The sequence below is a fragment of the Drosophila ficusphila genome, unplaced genomic scaffold, assembly GCF_018152265.1.
Source record: "Drosophila ficusphila isolate 14025-0441.05 unplaced genomic scaffold, ASM1815226v1 contig_791, whole genome shotgun sequence".
NCBI classification, from domain to species: Eukaryota; Metazoa; Arthropoda; class Insecta; order Diptera; family Drosophilidae; genus Drosophila; species Drosophila ficusphila.
Window position 1 is genome coordinate 2,534,126 of NW_025064737.1, and position 25,184 is coordinate 2,559,309.

The 25,184-nt window shown below is 41.7% G+C and overlaps 4 protein-coding genes and 1 long non-coding RNA gene across 8 annotated transcripts; 3 read left to right on the forward strand and 2 right to left on the reverse strand.

The window, feature by feature from the left end:
- Positions 1–316: 316 nt before the first annotated feature.
- Positions 317–3,132, reverse strand: LOC108090109 (another transcription unit protein). Its single transcript, XM_017188626.2, has 4 exons — positions 3,009–3,132; positions 2,885–2,954; positions 2,081–2,828; positions 317–1,914 (listed from the first exon to the last, which is right to left on the reverse strand). Exons 1-4 carry the CDS (start codon positions 3,037–3,039, stop codon positions 640–642), a joined length of 2,124 nt encoding a protein of 707 aa, XP_017044115.1. The 5' UTR covers positions 3,040–3,132; the 3' UTR covers positions 317–639.
- Positions 3,133–3,171: 39 nt separating this feature from the next.
- Positions 3,172–4,404, forward strand: LOC108090114. The gene is made up of 3 exons (XR_001771333.2): positions 3,172–3,394; positions 3,591–3,722; positions 4,090–4,404. It is a non-coding gene; the product is annotated as an uncharacterized LOC108090114 (long non-coding RNA).
- A 139-nt stretch (positions 4,405–4,543) lies between these two features.
- LOC108090081 lies at positions 4,544–16,120 on the forward strand. Its single transcript, XM_017188584.2, has 12 exons — positions 4,544–5,690; positions 7,462–7,597; positions 7,659–7,870; positions 8,413–8,662; positions 9,206–9,778; positions 9,984–10,188; positions 11,203–11,367; positions 11,431–11,644; positions 12,616–12,643; positions 12,745–12,905; positions 12,962–14,782; positions 14,853–16,120. Exons 2-12 carry the CDS (start codon positions 7,465–7,467, stop codon positions 15,894–15,896), a joined length of 4,806 nt encoding a protein of 1,601 aa, XP_017044073.1. The 5' UTR covers positions 4,544–5,690; positions 7,462–7,464; the 3' UTR covers positions 15,897–16,120.
- LOC108090110 (O-phosphoseryl-tRNA(Sec) selenium transferase) lies at positions 15,902–18,235 on the reverse strand. The gene is made up of 4 exons (XM_017188627.2): positions 17,725–18,235; positions 17,536–17,665; positions 16,401–17,417; positions 15,902–16,345 (listed from the first exon to the last, which is right to left on the reverse strand). The coding sequence occupies exons 1-4, from the start codon at positions 17,836–17,838 to the stop codon at positions 16,200–16,202; spliced, it is 1,407 nt and encodes a 468-aa protein (XP_017044116.1). The 5' UTR covers positions 17,839–18,235; the 3' UTR covers positions 15,902–16,199.
- A 92-nt stretch (positions 18,236–18,327) lies between these two features.
- Positions 18,328–23,664, forward strand: LOC108090111 (protein krasavietz). 4 transcript variants are annotated; one of them, XM_017188629.2, is made up of 9 exons: positions 18,897–19,166; positions 19,300–19,436; positions 20,109–20,357; positions 20,422–20,522; positions 21,024–21,162; positions 21,414–21,579; positions 21,834–22,077; positions 22,144–22,486; positions 23,246–23,664. In XM_017188629.2, the coding sequence occupies exons 3-9, from the start codon at positions 20,120–20,122 to the stop codon at positions 23,281–23,283; spliced, it is 1,269 nt and encodes a 422-aa protein (XP_017044118.1). In that variant the 5' UTR covers positions 18,897–19,166; positions 19,300–19,436; positions 20,109–20,119; the 3' UTR covers positions 23,284–23,664. The 4 variants fall into 4 exon arrangements, with proteins under 4 accessions (XP_017044117.1, XP_017044118.1, XP_017044119.1 ...); XM_017188630.2 differs by having other exon boundaries at positions 19,306–19,436; XM_017188628.2 differs by lacking the exons at positions 18,897–19,166; positions 19,300–19,436 and adding an exon at positions 18,328–18,431.
- The last annotated feature ends 1,520 nt before the right edge of the window (positions 23,665–25,184 follow it).

Genomic DNA, 25,184 nt, shown 5'->3' on the forward strand with positions numbered 1-25,184 from the left:
AGCTTTAACTTTTTGGGTTGGCAGATAAACTAAAGCTCTTTCCCCAACTAGTTTTTTACGAAGTACTAACATTTGTATACAAGGATTTCAGTTATTTTAAATCAAATTCATAGTTTGTATGTCTAAAAAATATTTCAGACAATAGTCGTTATCTGTTAGAAACACACGTCTTTTTTAAGACCCGTTATTATCGTAGGAGAAGATAATCAAAAATTGTTCCTCCTTTAATGGTTATTGGACATATTGGTACCTTTAGACCAAATTTGTATTAACTTATCGCTTTGTTTTTGCACAAGCCAACTTAACCATAAACGGGTTTGTTTGAAGTTTTTTTTTTACGTTTATTCGTCATTGTAAACATCTTTTATTTTCAAAAGGTTCTGCATTTCACCTTAAAATGTTACTTTCTGCTTCCTAATATTTAAATAAGTGTTTGTTTTTGGACTTTGTGCTTGAAAAGGTACGTTGTCCCAATATACAAAAATTTGCGCAGATCTAAAAAGTCTTCAAAAATTAAAGCTAAACAATTTTTTTAAGCTTTTGAACCACACTTTTAATTAAACACTTCAGTTCAAGATAAACACAAAAGAATTAATCACTTATTTTAATGGCCGACTCGAGCAACACAAACTAGATAGCCTAATCATCGCTTCCCGATCCGCTGCCGGAGCCACTGCCGCTACCGCTTCCACTGCCCGACTTGCTGCTGCCGCCACCACTCTTTTGGCTGCCATCGTTGTCGCTGCCGCTGCCTCCGCCGCCGCTCTTGTCGCTCTTGGCGCTGCCCGCGTCCGACTCGCTGTCTGAATCGCGCAACGCCTTGCTGGCCTTGGCCTTGTCCACCTTCTTGCTGCGACGTGCCTCGAAGTCCGAGCCCTCGTCCTCATCCGAGGAATAGATCGTGGAGGCCTTCACCTCCGCCTGGCCCCCACCAGAGCCCTTCTTGTACCGGTTCTTGATGGCACTTAGGCTAATGGCATTCTCGTCGTCGCTGCCGTCGTCGTGCTGGTAGGATGAAGTGCCGCCACCCAGAAGCGGTTCACCGGCGCCCGCTTTCTTCTTCTTGGGCTGTGCCTTGTGCTGGTTGCGCATCGCCTGGCGCAGCTTGGCCTCCTCCTCCTTGAGCTGCGTAGGCCTATCCGTGGTGGGATCCTTGCCCACTTGCGTCAGGATCTTGATTCCACTTGTTTTGCTGGACCGATCGGCCAACGACATCGTCATCTTCTTGTGCGTGAACGATTCAGTAGAGTGCGGTCGGAAAGTAAGCTTGGTCCTGAAGACGGACTGTCCTTGCAGACCCGTGCCCTGGCGGATGAACAGGTGGTTGTGGTCTCCTAGCAACGGCTGCCTGTAGGCATCAAAGATCTCATTGCCCAAGTGAAGGGACATGCTCCCGTCGGACCAGCGCACGAATCGCGCATTGGACTCGCGCACCATGTCGCCCTTGTTGTTCATGAACTCTCGCCAGCGAATCGTGTTGCTCACCTTGAGCTTGATGCGCTGTCTTCCCTCCTCATCCATGGTCTCCTCTTCGTCTATCTCATCTTCGTAGGTCTCTGGATCGAAGGGATGAGTGACCACCGACAAGAAGTTGGGCAGTTTGATAAAGTGCTGCTCCTTTCCAAGATCTGCGGAGATGCGCGGAATCTCCACATCGATTCGGGTCTCCGGAAGCGGCTCGGGCTCATCCTCTTTGGGTGCCGGCTCTAGCTGGGACTCGACTTTATCCCGTGACCGTGATCTGGACCGGGAACGCGATCGACTCATCGAACGACTGCGGGATCGAGACCTGCTCCTGCTGCGACTCTTAGAACGCGCTGGGGACTTGCTGGTGACTGGCCCAGACTCCTCTTCATCATCACTGATATCGTCGGCATCGCCAAATATGTCAGCAGCAGCGGGGGCTTTCTTGGCCTGCAATATTGAAACGTATAAGTTTAGTTCAGCGTTTTTAGCATGCTTGATTAGAACAATGTACCCCATCCTTCTAAATAAAACATAAACATACGAAAGTAATTTTTTAAAGTACTCAGACTGGAGACATATTATCAAGGGGCTAAATAGCGAAATAGGACTTTACCTCTTCCTGGTCGGACTCGCTGTCTGAATCGATAAGCCGTGATTTCTTCGCTTTGGTGGGCGACTCCTCCATGTCGCTATCGCTGCCGCTTTTCTGTTTTTCCTGATCGGAGCCACTCGCTCGTCGTGGCTTCTTTTTCGGCACACCAATATCGCTTCCGGAGCCGGATCCACTGCGACTGCGACTTCTGTTGGGCGAGGGAGATCCAGTCTTGGAGCGCGACCTGGAGGAGCGACTTCCACTTCTGCTCCGGCTGCGACTGCCGCTTTTAGAGTTGGCACGTTCATCGTCAATCTGGAGATTAGGCGAGTTGGACCGCGACTCCTCATTGCCACTGCCCTTAGGTGTGCCACTACGCGAGCGGGAACGTGATGTAGCACTGTGAGCCGAGCCGGATTTGCGACTTCGAGCGGATCCGGATCTTTGGCTGTGGGGAGATCCTGACCTGCGACTTTGGGGCGAGCCTGATCTCCGACTTTGGGGAGAACCTGATCTACGGCTTTGTGGGGATCCCGATCTACGACTTTGAGGGGATCTTGATCTATGACTTTGTGGGGATCCTGGCGACCCTGATTTACGGCTACGGGCAGATCCTGACCTGCGACTGTGTGCGGAGCCCGACCTCTGGCTTTGAGCAGATCCGGATCTGGCACTGCGAGGAGAACCGGAGCCAGAACGCGAACGGGATGATCTGGAGCCCGAACGAGATCGATCACTGCCGCTGCCCGACTTGCGACTACGGGGGGATCTGAAAACCGATGTCATATCAATTAACTATGCACTTCGCAAAATATAATCACCTACCCCGGTGCACTACCGCCTTGCGGCGTGCCGCTCCTACTGCGGCTGCCACTACGACTGGAGCCGGACGAGCCTGAGAGAAAACTTTATTAGGCACAGATCAATATGTCGCCAGCAAACCATTTACCGCTCTCATCGTCGGAGTTTTGGTCGCCCATTATGTGAAATAAACTCAATTAAAACTTGAAAAATCGGGAATAAAAAGAAAAGAATTCGCGTTTAGAGATGGGAGAGACATCAAATTGACCATTTTAAAAATGTTTGGAAACACCGATGTTCCATGGCGACTATCGATGTTTTTCGTCACATCACTAAGGAAGCGAAGAATGTATGTGCTTAAAAACGTTTTCACAAATTAAAGGCTTCGATTTGAAGCACTACTATTTGTAGATTTTCAACTGGTCGGAAACCACCTTTAAAATTGCGAGTTTTGTGTGTTAGGAATAAAGTTTGTTTTTTATTTATTAAATCACAAAAGTCTTTATTTTAAGAGATCTGGAAGAAGTGTAATTTGTAAGTATACTACTTATCTACCATAACAAAAAATCGAAATTTTTACAAAGTACTTTTTTGAGATCATTATTATCAAACACCAATTTTGAATACCAAAAAGGCCACTTTGGAAAATCCCATATAAGGACGGCCGAAAAAACAGCAAACGTTAACTGTTTTAAACACGTACATATTTAACACTCGTATGTACTTCCAGGTTCAATTAAATTTGGAAAAGGATAAAACTAAACTGTAAATGACATTTTTGTTGGAAACGCGAAATCGAAGGACGAGGATCCAGGCTCCAAGCTTCCCAGTAGACCACACTTGCGCGATATAGTTTTTCGAGGTCAGCATGAAACACAAAAGCGAAATTGAGTTTTATTTTGAACCTTTCAGTGTTCTGGGTAGAAATGAATAAATTTAATAAATAAATGATAACGTTAATGTGATATTATGGGATATGATATTATTGATACACTGAAGAAAGCATGTGCGCTGCTTCAATATAAACACCTACTTTGTGTAACACATTGGATCACTTTTCTGTTTTGACATTTAATCTTTTAAAACTCACGAAGTGTAAAAGAATATACTATAATAGAGCTCAAGAATATGCTAAAACTTAAGTCGAACGAGCACATTACTGTCTTCTTAGTTAATGTGTAAATGTTTTTTTCGAATTACAAACGTGTCAATTTTTATTATCATTCCAGTTATAATAAACGCCATAAACAGTATATTTTCGATTTCGTGCAAATGATAAGTCGTTTAAATGTAACGTTGGAAATTTGTACTACAACAGGGAAAAGCTCTTTCCTTCTAAAGAAAAAAACAAGGACAAAGCAACTTCTTTCCGAGCAGAAAAATATAATATAGAAAATAAAGGTACAAATTCATACAAAAATATATATTATTTTTTGAAGGTAATTCAGAATTATTATGTTTAGGAAACCACAAATGACCACTAAGCCTTTGTTTTTGTTACCGCTTTTTTTTTTTTTTTTTTTTCAAAACTAAATAAAACAACGACTTTTTCCCGCAGAAATGTTTTAAAAACATCCGCAATATCGATGTTTTGCCCAGGTAAACAGTCTAATCGATGTCTAAAAACAGCATCGATGGCAACTCGTGAACCACTGATGAATATCGATGAAATGTAAACAACTGCTATATGTATTACAGAAACGCGTTTAATTTTAATGTAAGGATACAATATGTCAAACAAACTTAGAAGGCTCAGAAAACAATTTGCATAGTGCACGAAAAGAGCACGGCAACCTCTTTTCCAATTATCGATGGCAGCGCTGCATCGATAGCGAATTTTTACATCCCTAATTTCTGTGTGTTTGTATTCGTGACAGCCACAAAGTTTTTTGCGGAACAATTTTTGTGTACAATTTAAAGCCTTTTCGGGCGCTAAATAATTGTTTACTGCCCCTCGATTGTGGATTGTAAAAACCCGGCTCCACCAAGCTCGAGTGCATTTGCGAGTCTGCAGCGTAAAAAACGCGCAAACCAAGCGGAGAATTTGCCCAATTCGTTGCTTTGGGTGAAATTTCAATGAACTGAGAAAACAAAGACAGACACACATACAAACACACACACAGAGTCACAGACACAGTGCTTGTGCAGCAGTGAAGAAAGAAGCAGAGACAACAGCGCAATAGCGAGCAATTATTTACTTACAACTAAAATACAAAAGGAAAACTCTACCAAAAACCATTGGTCAATCCAAGTGTAACGTGCGCGACATTACCAAAAGCGTGAAATTATAGTAGGCGCAAGAGCGGCGCAGAAAAAAACAGAAAACTTTTCGCCTCAGCCAGGCATCAACATCCTTCGGTACTCCCTCTCTCCGCCTCTATTTCTTTCTCTCTCTCTCTCTGGCACGAAGACCACGCTGCATACAGACGAGGCATATACACACACTGCGATATATATGCCATTTATTTAGGGACGACTCGGCGCGGAAAAGTACTAACTAACCTCGCTCCCGCTACGGCTCCAGTTCCCGCTACATCCTTCCAGTCAGTCAGCAAGCCAGCCTGTCAGACTTCCAGCGAGTGCAAGAGAGCGAGCAAACTACAGCTAACTAACGGCTGCCCAGTGGCAATTAGCAGATATCCTTGCTGATCCGCCATAGTATCGGCGCCAGGACAACGACTCCCACGTCCTCGTCCCGCCGGCCGCTTTGGAATGTTAAATGCGGTGAGAACGATCCGATCAGTGTATGTTGTTGTTGCTGGACAGAGTGGAAAGCGAGCGTTAACAGTGGAAGTGCAAGAAGCAGCAGTATCGTCTAACGTTAATTTAGGTAAGCTTTCCTATTGTTATTTTCGTTGATTTGCTGTGCCGCCCAAGGTTACACGGTTTACTTAACCCGAAAGTTTCCGCTCGTCCCGCAATGGTTTTTGTTGTAAGCGCGAGCGCCAGTGTTGCAAAGCGGTTGTTGGGTCAGCTGATAAAGTTACATGCGCCGGGCAGGTAAAACGACAATCGGCAAAGTTAGACAGATAATGTAGCGAGTTAGTCCAGTAATCAAGTCCCGATGAGATTAGCCCAGCTGAAAAGACGCAATCGCCACCATCAAGTCCTGCGCGGCTAGACATGTGTATGTGAAAGGCATGTATTACAGTGAAGATCCGATAAGATAGATCGCGAAACTTTTTACACAGAAAAACAAACATTAGGGACCTGAAAATAATTACTTTATTATTGTCATTAAACCTAGTTTACTCAACTACAGCAATTGTTTTTAGTATTACTGTAATGTTGTTTTACATTCCGTCTTGCTATGTATAATTTAACTTTGTCAAACTAAGTATCAAAGTACCAAAAATAAAATGTTTGTTCGATCAAACCAAACATGAACTGAAGTACTAGTACTTCGTTAAGCCGAACTAAGTAATCACGAAAAAATAAATAACAGTTAAGATGGTTGATACAGGAACATTAATTCCTTGACAAAATAAAAAAAAAAAATGTGTAACTTCAAATCAAAAGCGAGAATATGATTTCTTTGAAAACGTTAAAACAAAATTGAATGTTCTTACTGTACGCCTTTTTGCACTTGGCGGCACTGCTTCACCACTACCTGCATAATTGATCGTGCGACAAGTGCAGGCGTATCCTTTTGCTCTCGACTTCTACTTTTCCCTCTCCCTCGCATCCTGTTGCCAGTCATTCTGGTTTTTTTCACCCACACCATTGCCATTGTCTTCGCCTCCATGCTATCCACACGGCTTGTGCATGTGTGCCAACGCCAAAGCGGAACGACAATAATTGCCGAAGCCTTTATGCCTCAGTTCTCCTCATCCCACCCTTCTTCTCTTATTTCCCAATATCTCCTTTTGCTTTGTTTGCTGTCCGAATTTGCCAATCAACAGCTGATCCGTCGGGCATTTAACGGAATTGAATTGAACAAACGGCTAGGGCGGCTTTGTTTATTAGCTATGTTGGTAACCCTTTCTGGCTTCCCTTTTGAATCGGAGTTACGCAAATTTGACTAGACTATCAATATTTGCCACTGGTGATGCTTTTCCTGTGCCCAAGGCTCTCTACCTACGAGTTTGTTTATTTATTTGTTTAACACGCATATGTTCGCATATTGTGTGCGACAATTATCTGCGGGGAGCCGATTTGTTATCACTATAAGTCCCCCTCCACTGAGTCACATAGAATAAAAACTCTTGTTTATGAGTAAAGCATTTTCCCGATTCAGACTTTTGAGAACCAACATGTTTTGATTACGGCGCAGATGGCTCTGAGTAATTCCCTCAATTTTTAAGTATTTCAAAGTCCCATATTTTAAAACTATGCTTGTGGACTTTAAAAATTTTAGATAATATTTACTTAGGCAAAGAACAGAAAATAGCTAATTTCTTAGCAATAGCACATCGTTCAAACTGGTCCCAATAGTTGTTTTCAATTAATGTTTCTTTAAATTTTTTTAAAACCGCTCGAAGCATTTAAAATCCTAGTTTTTAATAAGAGCTCTACCCTCTATTTTTTTATGTTGCGTGTTATAAGTATAGCGATAAGAATACCCACTGGGCTGACATTAATCGTTTTGCCTTCCTTTGCAGATTATGGCGAATTTAAATTTCCAACAACCCCCGAGAAGTATAGCGAACGCGGCGTTAGCTGGCCGGACAACTGGCGGATTCGGTGGTAGCTCTCTGGCTGGCCATGTAACGCCCACGTCAGGCATGTTCCAAACCGGTAAGCAGGTGTTAGCCCAGAGGCTTTGTCGGAGCATCCCACTGACTTTTGTGTGCCACAGACTTTGCTAACTCCTACCCAGGAGCAGCGAACTACGGACAGGCGCCACAGCAGCAGCAACAGCAGCAGCAGCCGCAGCTGTCGCCGAACCGGAATGCGCAGCTCTCGGTCGGAGGACCCGCCATCTCGAGCGGCAATCGGAACGCCAACCTCTTCGGCCAGCGGCAGTTTGTGGAGCGGCGTGCCATGCAGGGATTGGGCAGTGGCCCCATGGTGAGAAACCCTTAGAACAGTCCATATTCTCCAACTCAAACTTATCCATGTTCAAATCTTTAACCCATATATAAATAAAATCGGCTTAAAAGAATATTTATTACTTATTAAATGCTTACTGAAACCAAATAGTGTGTCGAAAACTACGCAGTAGATAATTTTACAAAGTTGAGTGGTTCAGAAGACCCTAAACCCTTATCTGCTAATTAAGGTTAAATAACTTTTACATTTAATTTACGAAAAGATAACAATATATATATATTTTGCTTCAATTCTATGGAACTTCAGCAAAACTAATCATTTTAAAAGTTTTTACCTCGTATTTATAAACTTGATTACTATTACCTAGTAACACATGACCTTGAAAATGTCTGTCTCAACGTAATATTTTAAATCGATTTCGATAAGAAAGAAGGACTCATTTATATTTTTATTATTAGAATTATAATTATTAGATTAGAAGCACAAAGTTTGAGTTGGAATAGTCAGACGAGACTGTAAGCACATTCCTTAGATCATGCTAATTGAATTCTTTCCCACAGTCGAACATGGGCAACTTCATGCAGACGGGTCGCGGCGGCTACGGAACGGGAGGAGGCGGTGGCGGTCCTTTGAATAACTTTCACGTGTTCGGCGGCGGTGGTGGGAGTGATGCCTCCACTCCAGCCCTGCTCGATCCCACGGAGTTCCCCTCGCTGACGAATGCGCGCGGCCAGAACGACCAGACACTGCCCCAATCGAATCCGCTCCAGCCGCCGGGCAGCAAACCCTACGGTAATTTTTTTACCTCTTGTGAGTTCAAATCAAAATCCTCTTCTTTTTATTTATTTCTGTTTACAATTACGATTAAGAAGCTTAAGTGTGTGGTGTGGTGTTTTGTGATTAGTTCGTTGGGCCCACTTAGTTATGCTATTTAGTATTTGTGACTAATATTGGTTAACGGTGTTGATATAGCAAGCGTTCGAAAGAAAAAATTGGATAAAAACAACGTTCGCTTTAAACTATATTTGGCTGCGATTAACAATTATAATAAAATTAAATATGAATGTGTCATAACTTTTTACAAGTTTATTTCAAATATAGTGTATGATTTGTTTGAGATCTTATTGAAGCCGAATTAAAATAAATTAAGGTACATTCTTAAGAATTTATTAACAAAATAGATTTTAAACTTTTTGGTGGCATTGATTAAAATTTAAAGTTAATCCTCTTTCGAGCGTCTTCTATTATTTGTTAAATAATCTGTAGAATATGGGTTGCCGCCGCTTTGGCAAGTCATTCCTTCGCTTCACTCATTTTCCCTGGCGACCTGGTCGCTCCTCTTTCCGCTTTCAGTTGGCATGGTGAAGCAACCGACGTCAGAGCAATCGGAGTTCACGATGTCGAACGAGGACTTCCCTGCGTTACCGGGCACCCAGAACTCGGACGGCACAACGAATGCGGTGGGGAGTGGCGGCGGAGCAGGAGGCTCCGGCGGTGTCTCCACAGAGAACCACCTGGATGGCACGGAAAAGCCGATGAATTCGATTGTGGTTAGCGGATCGGCCAGCGGTAGCAGCGGCACCAACGTCGGCGTTGTAGGCGGCAATGGTCTCGGAGCCGTGGGCAGTGGCCTGGGGGGCGTGGTAGTGGGTGGCGGCGGAGGAGCTGGAAGCTCGGGAGGCGGAGGAGTCGGCGGCAATGCGGCCAGCGGAGTTGTCGGCGGGACGCACGTAGGACTGGTAGGCAGCAGCAGCGGCGGTATCGGCGGCGTCAACAGTGTACCCAACAGCAATGCCATGATGGGCGTGGGCGGCGGTCTGGGCAGTGGTAGCGGCACCTCCGGCAGCGGAGCGGGCGGCGAGCATCTGAACGATAATTCCAGCAACGATAAACTTGTGAAGAGCGGCGTTCAAACTTCGCCAGATGGTGAGTTTCACAAATGGGTTCTGGAGTATTTTATTCTAATTTTCTTATTGCAAAAATTTGATTTTAACCGATTTTTGTTTACTTAAAACAAAAGAAGGGTTTGAAAGGTTTATTTATAGAATGTAAAACCGCTTTCGTTGTTATAAACGTTAAATTGACTGCAAACGTTGTATAGTTAATATTTATACCTTTTCTTTGTTATTAGGCAAAGTCACAAACATACCAGCGACCATGGTGAACAACCAGTTCGGCATGGTTGGCCTGCTGACGTTCATCCGGGCTGCAGAAACAGATCCCAATCTGGTGACGCTCTCCTTGGGCACGGATCTCACAGGCTTGGGCCTGAATCTGAACTCGCAGGAGAGCTTGCATACAACATTCGCAGGCCCTTTTGTCGCACAGCCCTGCAGGTAGGATATACTAATATACCCTTTCAGAAGGAATTGTTATTTTAGTCAGAAGGAATTGTTATTTAAGTCAGAAGTTTTCAACGCAGTGAAGGAGACGCCACAGACCCCATAAAATTCATTTGTTCTTGATCAGCATCACCGTCTAAATTGGTCTTCGGTCTGTTTACATGGAAACTTAATTTAATTAAGTTAATTTGAAATCTATATCACTTAAAATTTACCAAAGTTGTGTAGTTATTGCACGCAGTACACATATAAGTCACAACGGGTCGGAACAGACCACTATATCGTATAGATTCCATATGATTCCATAAATATGAGAGATACAAAATAACCTGAAAAAATTAAAACGACCTGTTTCATCATAAAGGCATTATTTTTCCATCTTGAATCGGATGACTATATCATATTACTGCCATTAGAAAATTGGAGAAATCTAAATAAAATTAATGACACTAAATTTATAATGTAGTTGTTTGCATGATATTTAGAATATCAATTACATATTTTAGTTACAACTAAATAAAAACAAATTTCATAAAAATCTGACAAATAAGAAAAATTGGTATAAAATTAGTGAAATAAAATTATATCATTGTTGGTTTTTTTTTTTTATCATGCAAGCAAAGAGTTTTGGGTAAAAAGTTTTTTAACAACTCTTGAATTTTGAAGACAATTTCATGAAAATCGGACCGACTATATTATAAAAATCGTGAAAGTAAAGATAATTTATAGAAATATCATAAATGAATTTGTGGAAAATTCGACAAAAGTTGAGGTACTATATACATAGTACTTCATTACTACTTTATCCCTGACGTTGTACGAATCGAACTAACAATAGGAAACCGTAGAAACAAATCTTATTACTGTAGATTTGTGATTTTAGTCATTTTATACATGGAACTGCAAGGTTATATAAGCTAGCTTTGTTTCTTGTTTAAATGTAAAACGTTTTACATCTTAAAAAATATAAAGGACAGGATGGATAACTGAAAAAACTTTTTTTTTCAGAGCACAAGACGTTGAGTTCAACGTGCCACCCGAATATCTGATCAACTTTGCGATAAGAGACAAACTTACTGCGCCTGTACTGAAAAAGCTGCAAGAAGACCTGCTCTTCTTCCTTTTCTACACGAACATCGGCGATATGATGCAATTAATGGCAGCTGCTGAATTGTAAGTACTTCAAACATCTACATATACAAAAATAAGTATTTCAACTTTAACTTCCTTTTGCAGGCATAGTCGCGAGTGGCGGTATCATGTGGAGGAGAAAATATGGATAACTCGAATTCCTGGCATTGATCAATATGAAAAAAATGGTACAAAAGAGCGCGGCACCTTCTACTACTTTGATGCGCAAAGTTGGAAACGTTTGTCCAAGGTTTTCCAAATAGATGCAGAGAAATTAGATAAATGTCCCAATATAAGTGCGTTTATGAATGGACAGTCTGTATAAAATTAATAAAAATGAAAAAAATTGAAAAAGAAAATTTATAGCGGTGTTGTTTTTGCCTTTGGCTTTTAACTATAACATAAAAGTTTACCTTCTTCACTCCACCCGGGAGCATAAAGCCTCTACAATTTTTGTAGAGGATTCAATAATCTTTGATTTTCGATCTTACTGATGATGATTATGGTGATGGTGATTAGCCAGTAGCGACTTATCCACTTGGCGCCATCTAGGAGTGACGAAAGTTATATTATTGTGTCCGTAGTAACGTGGACGAGGGGGGGTTCGAAATTTGTTACTATTATTAAGTGAGCGATAGAGCACAGAAATGGTGGAGATTCGGAAAAAGAGAGAAAACATAAATTAGATAAATTTTTGTGATTTTTTTCACTTTTTATACGATTTCTTGTCTGGGCTTATTACTCCTTTTTAAATACGTTACACTCTTTACATGGTATTCTAAGGCATTGAAAATACTGTAGATGATCCTATTCATATGATATTATGTATATGATCTTATGTATATGATATTATATAGATAATCTTATGGATATGTCTGGATGTGTCTTATGTATATGATCTAAGCAGCACCAATATCGGTCCTGTATAGAAACGATAGAACATTGATAGTAGAAAATTAAATGAAGAAATTTAAATTCTATGTTTACATTTTCAATTTGATCATAATGGACGACCAGACTCGTATGACGGACAAAATTTCGAGGTGTATTATCAACATTATTTTAATATTCATTTTTGTTACAAAGTGTAACAACTATTTCTTGCGGCGTTCAAGCCTCTTAAACACCTCTCATATCATCATATGAATCATCATATGAATATCATTCTTTTATACATTTTTAAAATTTAGAAATTAGGAGACAATTAATTTTTCTGATCTCTAGAATTTGGTTTTCACATTTCAAACAGTCAACCGCTTGCTTAACAGAATCGTTCTTAACGCTTAACAGCACCGCTCGGCATGTAAACGCCGAAGGCGTTAGGACATTTTTTCAACACAAGCAAGCAAGAAGAAGATAAGAATTAGAGTTGCCTACGAAATCAGCGCCTGCGCCTCGGAATTAAATTTGAATTTTGAGATTATCTTACCAAAAAAGTTTTACCGACGTCGTCTTTGGCGGTCATGAATGCTCCGGGTATGAGTCTGTTTCAGGGGGCGGACACCCTCAACGTGAACTCCACACTGGACCGCCAGGAGGAGGAGGAGGACTTGCAGGATCAGAAGAGGCGCAAGGAAGAGGTAAGTGTTCTAGGAAGTCCTAGTCAACAATGTCACCGATTCCATTTTTTCCCAAGATTGGGAATATTCTGGAAAACTTATTCGACGACTTGCACGATGAGGAGAACACAATCGACTCCACGACGAACTACCAGTTGGAGCAACCGCCAGCTGTCCTGCCCAACTATCCGATCCAGCCGCACCAGAAACCTCAGCTGGAGGATGCTCAGCTGACCAACGAGATGCACCACCTAAAGATGATGCTGGAATCCAGAAACCACGAACTGCAGAATGTCAACCACATCGCCAATGATGCTAAAAAGCAGCTGGATGAGTTAACGAAAAGACTCTCTATAACTCAAGCCGAGCTAGACAGGGCCCATCGCGAGAGGCAGAACACACACGAGCTGCTGGTGGAGGCCAAGCAGAGCTGCTCCAACAAGGAGAGTGACATGGAGAAGCTACTCTCAAAGAACAAGCAGCTGGAAGAGGACAATACGCGACTGGTAGGTCGCCTGGAGATCGTCAAGACTCAGCTATCCGACATACAGTGTAAGTACGACATGGTGCAGCGGGACACGCACAAACGGGAAGAGCGCACCGCCGAACTGCGAGTCAAGAGTCTCGAAGAGGCTCATCGGGCCCAGTGCGATCTATTTCAGCAGCAGCTAAGCCAGCTGACGGATGAGCTGAATCGCAAGAAGAACGAGCTGGAGAAGATGACCTCGCGCTACAACGCCCTTCAGTCCGGCCACGAAAACATGCTTCTCGACAAGGCCGCAAAAATTAACGAACTGAGCCAAGCGCTGGACGTGGCCCAGGAGCGCTGCAACCAGATAAACAGCAGGCCCGATTTGGAGGCAGAGAATCATCGCCTCCAGCAGTGTATCAGTGACTTGAAAGCCAGTGTAGTCTCTCTGGAGCAAACAAATGCTTTACTTAGTGAGCGCGTTAGCGAAACTACAGCGGAGCTTGATCTAATGGACTCGCTGCTTCAGCAGAATCAGGCGGATGAGTCGCCCACGGGGAGGCTAAGTCAGGTGGGTGGATCCCGCCTGGTGGGCAGTACACCCCATAATCCTTTAGATAGGGTTAGCCACATAAAACAGGAGCTGTATCGGGCACTGGCCAATCTGAAGAGCAAGCGAGAGGAGGTGCGGCGGCTTGCGAAGCTTTTGGAGGAGCGCAGCCAAGAATTGCGCGCAATGCGCGACCAGGAGAATCAGGCCCTAGTACAATTGGCAACCCTAAAAGAAGACAAAATGCGTCTGGAGAACAAGGTGAAAGCCATGCAGCAGGAGCTGGAAGAGCAACAACACAAAACACAGCAGGATTCAGGTCTCCAGGCCCAACTGGATGCCATCGTAACCGAGAGGGATTCCCTGAATGAAAAGCGCCAGCAGATTGAAGAGCAACTAACTAATGTGCAGAGGGAACTGGAGCAACTCAAGCGGCAGCACGAGACCCTCCAGAGGAACTACGAGCAGCTTTCACAGGATACAACAGACAACTTGCGTCTGGACTTGGAACGCCACAAGATACTTTTAAAAGATTCCCAGAGCGAGGTCGAGCGACTTAAGAAACTATACGCTGACATCGCCACAGACAAGGAGTCGTTAGATTACGAACTAAGAAAGCTTAGGGATTCGGACACGCTCAAGGAACTACATGAACAACGCCAGCAGTTGGCCACTGCCCAGAGAAATTTACAACTGGCGGAGCTGAAGTCTCAAGAACTTAGCAAACTTAGGGAATCTGAGAAACTCACTCACGAGCGTGATCTACAAAACTTGCGCCAGCAGAGCGAGCGGGAGAAGCGCGAAGAGGCTTCTGCTGCGGCCAAGGAGAGCGCCGACACCTGCAGCAAGTGCATCGAGCATTTGGCGGAGTTAACCAAGGTCAGAGAGTTGAGTTTTCTTTTGTCATTCAATTACACTAATAACGCTTTTGGTTCTTGTTTTGTTTCAGTCAGAAATCCGATTGTTTAAACTTCAAAACGTTAACTCGGTGCAGGCTAAGAACCTCAGTGATTTGGAACATGAACTTAAACAATCCAAGGAGCTGCAGGCCGAGATGCAGGAGAAGATCGAGCTTTCAAACAAGCAGGACGTGCTAATTAACGACCTCAAGGAAAAGGCAAAGCAATTTGAGGTGTACATTAGGCAGCAAGAAGAGCATCAAAGAAATCTGCAGCAGAAGAAGTCTACTCCCAGCCCAAAATCCTGTACAGATTCCTCGCCAAGCTTCTCTCCGAAAGAGCTTACCCAGGAGCGAATTAAGGTGATTGAACAGCGTATTCGCGACGAAATGGCCAAACTTTTCGCAGCTGAACTCAAGAAGTTCACCACCCGGCTGCAACAGACCGAAGAGCGTAGCCAGTGTCTCCAAAGGGAATACCAAGCGGTGTGCGCAGAGCTGCAGCAACGGCAGACGGAGGTGGATCTTCTCAAACAAACCATCCTGGCAGAACGGGAAAACATAGACGAAATTCTGGCCGGCAAGGAAGAAAAACAGAAGGCAATGCTGCAGAAGTGTCGCCAAGAGCTGCAAATGAAGAACGAGAGAATCGCCGAACTACTGCGAGAAGTGGACGAGCAGCATGCCAGCATCGATTCGGAAAGACAGTCGATGAAGGCTGTGATGGCACAGTGGGAGAAGCAGCGGCAGTCCGTCGAGCAGGTTGAGCACCACTGGCGGCAGCAGCTGGACACACTGCGTACCACTCACGAGGAGGCGATGCGATCGGCCCAGCAGCGATACCAAAGTGCCAAGCGCACCGCCCACAATTACAAGTTGTACGCTGAGGACAAGGAGGCGCATATGAAACGCGAATACGAGCGCATTAAACGTGAATACGAGCTCTCGCTGGCCAAGATTGAAGCAACCATGAACCAACACCTAGAGCGGCGAGAACGGCACCGCGACAAAGAGAATGTGCCGAACAATAGCAGCATTAATCCCACCAGCAGCTCCAGTAGTAAAGTTAAAACTAATGGTAACAGCAAAAGCTAGGGATATAAGTTATTTTTGTGTTGTTATTAAATTTTAGTAATTGCATGCACGTCAATTTGTTTTACAAAATAAATATCACTTAACATTCCTAATTTCGGACTGATTAACATGCATAAGATTGCCAGTAATATTATAATTATTTCACATTATACGATCCATTTTAAAGTGATTTAAAGATCCCGATAATGTATAATATAACAAGTGGAAACAGCAATCGCTATTCATATTTTAATGGTTTTTTTTTTGTTTATGTACAGAATTGAAAGTTATATTTTATTTTATAGACTTTTAAGGGTTTTATGTTTAGCTTAAGTTTTTTGTTGGATTAAGCTGCTGCCAGCACTTTCCAAATATATCAAAGAATCTGTCGATCTCTCCTCGACTTATCCCGATGGCAGACGCCACAGTTAGATAAGGCACTTTAAGGTCGTTTCGATGCGAACCAAAATCTAAACAAAAGTAATGTTTTTAAGATTTACACAACAGACATCCGCCTTTACCTACCCGCAAACTGATGTCCATCAATGGTTTTTGTGTGCCCAGGAACCACCACTCTTGCGCCAGAAACTCCTCGCATGTGCAACATAGATCCCATCTGGGTAATTCGGTCGTCCTGATCAGCAGGAATAGTACCTAAGGTTATTGCCAGGGATATGAAATTATCCTTGCTTTCTATAACCACTTCGCCACGACTCTCTGCGAATTTCTTTAGGTTATCCCTTAGGTAGATGAAGTTCTCGCACCGCTGTTGGATAAGCGACTGGAAGCCGCTGCGTCCCAGCGAGAGCAGCGTCATAAATACGTCCAGGGACTGGGATCCACTGGCCCGCCCCGCATAACTGCTGGCCACATCATGCAATAGACTCTCCTTAAAGCTGGCCACAATGGCACCGCCCACAGGCACCATTAGATTCTTGTCGCTGCTCTGGACAAAGTAATCAATGCGTCCGACTCGATTGGCTAACTCCAACTGACGAACGATATCCACCGACTGTAGTCCGTAAGCGTTGTTAACCAAGTGGGGAAGCTGCCACTGGTTTGACAACTTGGATATATTTAAAATGTCATCTCCGTTGCGAGGTGCGAAGCAACTCGTAGTGGTGTACAAGCAAAGAATGCTCTCGACTCCTAATGCTTCGATCTTGTCCTGGAAGGCGCCAATGTCGGTGTGCAGAGAGTCTCCCTGAACCTGGCAGGGAATGATTACGGGCTCCAAGCCGGCCGCTGTGATGGCCTTAAAGCATGATTTCTGATCGATCCGGGACCAAAGGACATACTTTGCCCCAGGGCGCCGCTTGCGAAGGCTCTGCAGGCACAAAGTTAAAGTCATTCCGGTGCACATCGGCACCAAGAAACAGCCGGCGCAGCTGTTCAGCCCGATTCCCCGCACAAGATCGAGAATCAGAGCATTCGTAAGGCGGGAGAGTAGAGTGGAACCAGCTGCCTTAGGCTGCGCCTCCAGTAAGTCTCCAGAGCGGCCTATTCCGTGCCCAAAATTATAGTGCCGCCGGGCAACGAGTTCTGTTTCAAATAACATTAAATAAATAATGGAGGCAAGTTATTATAATATGATAGGTCAACACTTTTTTTTAAAATACAAATTTACTACCGTGTAGCTTTACGAATTTCTTGTACTTACTGCAGGCGATTCTTGCCTCCCGTTCTCCCAGCCCAACCTTGTGCGGGAAGTTGTTGCTGTCCAAGGACGCCAATTGGTGAACTAGCTCCTCAATCCACTCATCGGACCAGCCGTTTTCCGGTAGTTTTCGCTGGAATATGCTAAGTAATTGTTTACCCTCATTTTGTCATGTGTGGAATAGTTGTTTACCTTCTCGAGAAGCTCCTTAAAATTGCGCTGCTTGCTGTGTTGGGCTGCCAGTCCTAACTGCAAATAATTGTCCGGCACCAGTTTTTTTGGTATATTTACATGATCAAAGTTCATGGTGTTTAAATGTGATAACAGTTAGCCGCATAAAGTAAACAATATCGCCCCCTGCTCCAAAACGTTTCAATCCCAGTCATTCCCAGGGTTAGATAAAAAACTGCCTAATCCTTAGCTATTTTTATCAGGTTTTAAAAGTTTCTAAATAGGGATCAGTTAGTAAAGCTGATAAAAGTTATTTGCATATTCTTTTTTAAGAACTGCATTGACTCTTTTTCTCCATCAAAATTTGTATAATTTTTGATGTCCTGCAAGTGTTTTCCGTGCTGTGTTCTAACGCGTCCGATACTATCGGTCTGGACAAAAATTTTAAATTATGGTTATTTCTATTAGAAAAATAGAAACAAATACGTAACTCCATAACGGAATTGCAAATGGTCTTTTTTTCTCATCCGTGAATTCCAACTTCGACAGTATAAAGGAACCATCGATAGTGTTACCCAAAGCCAAACCAACGATAGTGTCGATAGCGATATCGTTATTTTGACAGCTCTATTGTGAGACCTACGTTTTTCAGCTCAGCTCTAAAACAGCCAGCAGCTACACAAAAAGTCACTTCTATTCGCAGCAAAACAGATTTTTTTGTTTTAATCGTAAGTACCTAAGTGCAATTTTAACATAGAGTAGATGTATGCTAAGTTTAGCTTTGTTTGCGATGACATACACGGGTGTTTTAATTTTTTCGCCAGCCATGACGAATCCTTTGTCTGTGCCCTGGCCTGAAAAGGGGTTATGCACGAATTGCGTGCGTACGTATGGCGAGGTTAGTCATCGGACAGCAATAAAATAACGCAGTAAACCGTTTTGTGCCCAAAAGGCCTTTGTTTGACTGTACCATGAACATTATTTAATAAGAGTGACGGCAAAAATATGCACACTTTGGACCCCCCACCATCGTTTTCTTTTTTACATTCGCAGTTTTTTCCGTTCCTTCATCTCCCCCACCTTATATTCGGTCGTCGCCATGTCAATGTGTCTTCAAAATGGCGCCGAACCACATGTCTTCGTTATCGGTTCGTCCGCTTCGTCTCGCTCGGCTGTTCGCTCGTGTGTCATTTGTTCTCCGAATTTCATTTAACAAAGTGGTGCGCGCAGACGGGGCGCTGGACTTGAGGCAAACAACACATACCTAGTAACCGATTGTGATAGCTGTTAAAAATAGAATTCCGGACGTAGTCTGAATTCGACCCGAGCAAAATTGTTAACGTTAATATTAAAGGCAGAAAAGTAAATTCCGTTACAAAAAGTATTCTTTGGCTCTGCTCTCTCCCCGTCCATTCGTTGTTGAGTGTGTGTGCGTGCGTGTCAATTTTACAGTGCTAAAGCTCGTAAGTAATAAGAAGAAAAAAAAAGATCTGTCTCTTTGTTTTTTGTCGTCTCGCAAGTGTTAGTAAGCGCTGCGCGAGGTTAAATTAAATTACACCTTAAACGCGCTCTCACACGCTCGTCACATTTGAAAAGCAACAGGCGCACACGGGGCATACACGTACACATTCACTCACCAGAATCGCACACCAGCGCAAAACCTCCGATTACTTGCGAGGACACGCGGAAGCGGCAAAAATCCAGGGCCAAACTTATTTCCGTTCAGTGAAAGTGTAAGTTTTAGTTCCTTCTAGCAGACAATGTGTACTTGAAAACTTGGAATTTTCATTTTTGCGTTTTCGCTATTTTGACAATTTCCCCTTCCAGCCAATATATACAGCCATGAGTACATAGACCGCGTGTGTGTGTGTTTGCTGTATGCAGAATGACCTCGATTCCCTCCGCGATATACCTAACAGAGTAACAACGTCAAAATTTCACTTTATTTTCCGTTTCTTTGTCGATTTCTTGGAGTTCTTCTCGCCCCGCCTTTCATTTTATTTCTTCTTTCGGCATTATCAACTGTAAAATATGTGTTTGAGAGAGAGAGAGAGTTGTGAAGTGTGCCCGTTCTCAGCCTGTGTATGTGTGAGTGCTGAAACCACATGTACGCGAGCATTTTTAGGTTAAGGTTTTTTTTTATACGAACTATTTAGCAGTTTTATTTAAAAACACCGTTATCAGATCTAAAATTTGAATTATACAAATATACTTTATAAATAAAAACTGCCCATGGCATAGATTGATTTTTGTTTCGCTCTCTAATATAAAAAGCACATACCGATTTCTAGGTATCTCATCTAGTGACCTTGCCAAATGAGTCGATCTAATTTTCTTTTTTACATTGGAATCTTGTGGGGGTAACTGAAAGCGCTTCCATATCTAATCGAATTTCACCTTTGCAGCAATTTATTGTATGAGTCAAAAAACTGAAAGACCAGTGCTATCGGGTCAACGCATCAAGACCAGAAAAAGAGATGAAAGAGAAAAATATGACCCAACGGGATTCCGTGATGCGGTCATTGCTGGTCTCGAAAAAACTGAAGGCGACCTGGAACAAATCTCTAAATATCTAGACAGTGCGGGCAACAAGCTCGACTACCGTCGTTACGGTGAAGTTCTCTTTGATATATTGATTGCAGGAGGTCTACTAGGTAAGTTCCTATTCCTTGGAAGGGTGTCGATATAGTTCTGATTTCATTTTGTTTATGATTACAGTGCCTGGCGGATCTATATCTCAGGATGGCGAAAAGCCGCGCACCAACTACTGCATCTTCGATGCTCCCGAGAACATGGAGGCCATGCGCAACCATGAGCAGGTTTGTTAACATTTCTTAAAATTTGAATCAAAGTCTTTATAAAAGCCCATTGTTTATTCCGATTTAAAAAGATACATCTTTCTTGCATATCATTAGAGCTGATTATAAAGTTTAAAAAGATAGTCGGTGTCAAGAATATGCCATATGAATCGACACATTTACTTGTCTTCGGCTTGTTGTATGCCCTAACAGTCTGGAGATTTCTAATGTGTCAACAAGTATTCTCTGTATACAATACTCCATGAGAGCAAAATAGGTGGAAGGTCACGCGATTAATTGAAACTGCATATTATTAGAACCGGTTATGCATCTCAACAATATAATCGGTGTCAAAATATGCAAAATAAAAAGCTTCATTTTACTTGTCTTTATTTTGTGAAAATATTTTATCAGCAATCTAAAGTTTTCTAATGTTGCAACAACGATTAAAAAAATGAAAATCTTTACCTACTAAATTGAATCAACAGCTAACCTATGTAAACCTGTTTCTACATTTTCTAGGTATTTGTTAAGCTCATCAGACGGTACAAGTATCTTGAGAAAATGTTCGAAGAGGAGATGGGGAAAGTTCTATTATTCGTAAAAGGCTTTACTCCAAGTGAACGTATCAAGCTTGCGCGTATGACTGCGCTCTGGTTAGGTAAGTTATTAATCTATTATTATTATTATATTAGCCGGCCCATCAGCTTTTTAATAAGTTTAGTCTTGATGAACACTTTTTAGACTTATTGCTGAGGGGCTAGAGTAAACTTACTCTTGGTATACTGACTCTTGAATGACTTTTCCACATCCAAGAGCCACTAGCCCAAGGACAAGGTCGTTAATACGCTCTTTAAACTCATTTTCCGAAAACTATAAACTAAGGTTTGCTTCTGTACTTTTAATCCGCAGTTAACGGCTCTGTACCACCAAATGTCTTACTGGTACTAAATAACGAGCACTTGATCAAGGATGGCATTGCACTGGAGTTTCTACTAGAGCTGTTCCAGACGTTCAAGCAAGAGAAGGGCATTGCATATCTGATTCAGGCGCTTAAAAAGGGTGGACTGGAAAGCAAGTAAGTTTGTTGCTTGGTTAAATTCAGTGTGGAACGTTCTCAGGAAGATGATTCAATCAGCCAGTTGTACATCTTTAATTGACATTCCTAGAGTAAAAAATGTCGACGGAGTTTTACCCATTTCGCAAATGGACTTTAGCTTCATTTGGGTGCCGATTTAATTTCGTACACTTTAATAAAAAGAGAGTTTAGTTTAAACGCGTTTATAAGTACATATGTACTAACCAATCTCGCTTTGTCATTCTTTGTTTCAGACTTATGGACTTTTTCCCACCAAACAAACGTACTGAGGAATATTTTAAACAAGTTTTTCTTGACAAAGAACTCAACGAGATCATTAAGCTGCATAAGGCTCAAGCTAGCCAGGAGGCGAAGCGTGAGTTGCAGCAGGCGCTCATCGATGATATCAATGATGAGAAGCCACATAGTGAGATAACCTCAGACATTAAGGAGTTCTCGCAACGCACGAACATTCCCGATCATGAAATAATCGTCATTGTAAGTCGAGTCATCCGATACAAATATCTGTTGTTTTATTAATTTAATTCATTTTGTTTCTCTTAGATTTGGTCCACCATCATGTCATTGGGCGAATGGAACAAGAAGGAAGAGCTGGTTACCGATCAGGCTGTTCGTCATCTAAAGACCTACTGTACACTGTTGCAGGCTTTTGCCTCGACAGACCGCTCGGAGTTGGCTCTGATCCTTAAGGTGCAGGAGTTCTGCTACGAGAACATGAATTTTATGAAGGCGTTCCAGAAGATCATTTTGTTGTTCTACAAGACCGAGGTTCTGTCTGAGGAGATCATCTTGCGCTGGTACAAGGATGGGCACTCAAACAAGGGAAAGATGCATTTCCTCGAACAAATGCGCAAGTTTGTCGAATGGCTCCAATCAGCCGAAGAAGGTTGGTATTTCTCAGACGACGATTTATGCAATTTTTTGAGAATGGTCATGCCCGAATGGCATGATTCTGGTACACAATTGCAAGATAATTTGGGATTTTTGCTTGCCTCGTTTCTTAAACAAAATCAGAGCTACGCAGGCCAATGAAAACCTGGACATTCAAATATACTTAAAGTACCTGGGGAAACTAAATCTTACCTTCAGCCAATAGTTGTAGTGCAATTTTTGAGAATGTTCTTGTCCCCGATGACACTTTCATTGTACAAAATTGCAAGAGTAAGTGGGTTTTTTGCTTGCCTTGTTGCTTTACAAATCTCTGAGCATCATAGGCCAATGAAAACTTGGACAAAATTAATTTTGAACTAATATGGCATACTTCTCTTACCGAGCTTTTAAAGAGTTTTCATTTATTGGGGCCAATTTTAAAGGGTTCATGTACAGTATGCTAAAGCAAAAGAATGGTTGGGTGTCCGTATAACCTTTTCAATGGTTATTTTAGGCCAATAATCGTTTGCACAGCTGTAGTTGAATCGGTTCTGCACAATCCCGTTATACAAGCTTCGAACGTTTATACCGTTCGACTAAGCTAAAAAGGAGTAGTGCAAGAGCATTTGAATGGTTGGGTGTCCAAATAACTTCACATAGTTACATTTGGCCAATAATCATTTGGACAGTCTAGCTAAAGTCAAACAAATTAATTTTGAGACCTGATGATGACAGTACTAATAATTTTATTTCATTTTTTTCTATTTTCTTACAGAATCTGAGTCTGAGGACGAGCAAAAAAATGGGGAGTAACGCTTTGGTTAATGGCTAAAAAGGAACAACAAAAACGGAGCCGCCCTTCCTTTATGATCCTTATCTGATAATGCGGATCGATCATCTGCAACAGCCAGTCGAACTATACTATACAATCCACCCCTATGAATAACGTCATTTTGAGAAACTCCACCTATATAACACTCAAAAAATTCCAACAATAAAGGAGAGAGTAAAGCAAACCGTCAGCTAAAAATTAAAAGTTTGTAGTCAGTCCACTGTCCAATATCCTAGTTTTCCATTCAGATTCAATCACCGTTTAAAGGCAATATACTCAAGATGATGACAAAGAAACAAACAATTGATGAAAATGTGTTAATAAAAGTTTAGTGTTTTGCAACTACCAAAAAAAAAAGAAAACCTGAAGCAACGCTCTAATTTATTAAGGCACTACAGGAAATCAATTGATTGAAGTTTGCAATTTCTGATTCGACAGCAGGTCGAAGTCAAAATTGAGGAAATAGCGAGAATAGGAAAAAAACGTGGTTGAGACGTTTAATGTTAAAAAGAGGTGTAACCCGGTCTATGCTCGCACTATTTATTTAAAAAGGTATTCCCAAATATGCATATAACAAAAAGAAATAAAATTCATTAGCAACTGATTCGACACATCAATAAAAACGGACACTGAACCGGATTATTTTGAGAACAGAAATTGAAAAGATCAATGTTGGCTAGCACGCTAGCAAGAATCATCGTAAAATTTTTGAACAAAAACGTACATATATGTATAATACCATTAAATGAAATACAACACAAAAAAAGTTTTTAATGGTATCGCTAAGTTTAGATTGGTAATTGATTGGCTCGAAGTAAATATGGGAAAGGAGTGAAGTCAATGTTTTTTTGTCCCCCAAAAAAACAGGAACGTTAATATCGAAAGTGGTTTGGATTTGACTAGATTACCCTATGATCTGTTGACCGAACTCTCAGCTTAACTAAAAAGGAAATCTAAAAATATATTTCCTCGGTTTGTTAAACCGGATCCCGGAAGGCAAATTGTATGGGCTGTCTCCTTTTTTGAGCTACGTGATTGCCAAGTGCAAAAATATGTTTCGTCACATTATTTTACTTTGAAAATGTTGGATGTCTGCGTCAAAGTATTTAGTTCCTAGCTGGGGCCTTAATGGTACCAAAAAAAATAATTTTTTTCACAAGCTGGTGCATACTTTTTGGCTTTTTGGAATTTTCAAGCATTTGATTTGAATTTAAGCGAGTTCTAACGTTTAGCCCTTATTTTTTGACTTTTTTTGTTAATTAAAAAATACACAAGTTTTAATTTTTTAATATACTAATATTTCATGATTGTATAATTTGTCATTTAGAAACTATTACTCCCAAAAAATTTTTCAAGGTGTAACATCTTTTTTATTGAATAACTTTTTCACTTAATTTGGTATCAGTAGATATTTTGAATTATTGCTAAGAAAAATTCATTTCGTACATACTTTTCATTTATTTTTAAGCATCTTACCTTTACTGACTTTATTTTTCAGCATCGCGTAAGTATGAAAATTTATGTTTAATTTAGGACCAAGGACGGGTAATCTACCATTTTTTGAGTCATGATAACTAAAGTTTTTTTGAGGTTGAGTATATCTCTTATTTCCGAGGTTTTAATGAATTCAAAAACCGAGAAAAATTCAACGAATTTGTCATATGGTTTAAAAACAAGCAATTGGAAAACACTTCTGTTTCGATTTTATATAGAAAAAGTTTGTTTTTTTTTCTTAAAATATCAAATGTACTTACTCACGTGTGGTATTTACGAGTAAGTGTAGTTTAATTGCGGCGAAAATATTGAATGAGTCTTTTTTATGTAAAATAATTTCAATAATAACTTTTGTTAAATCAGTCTTGTAGGCAGTTTTGCATCGATT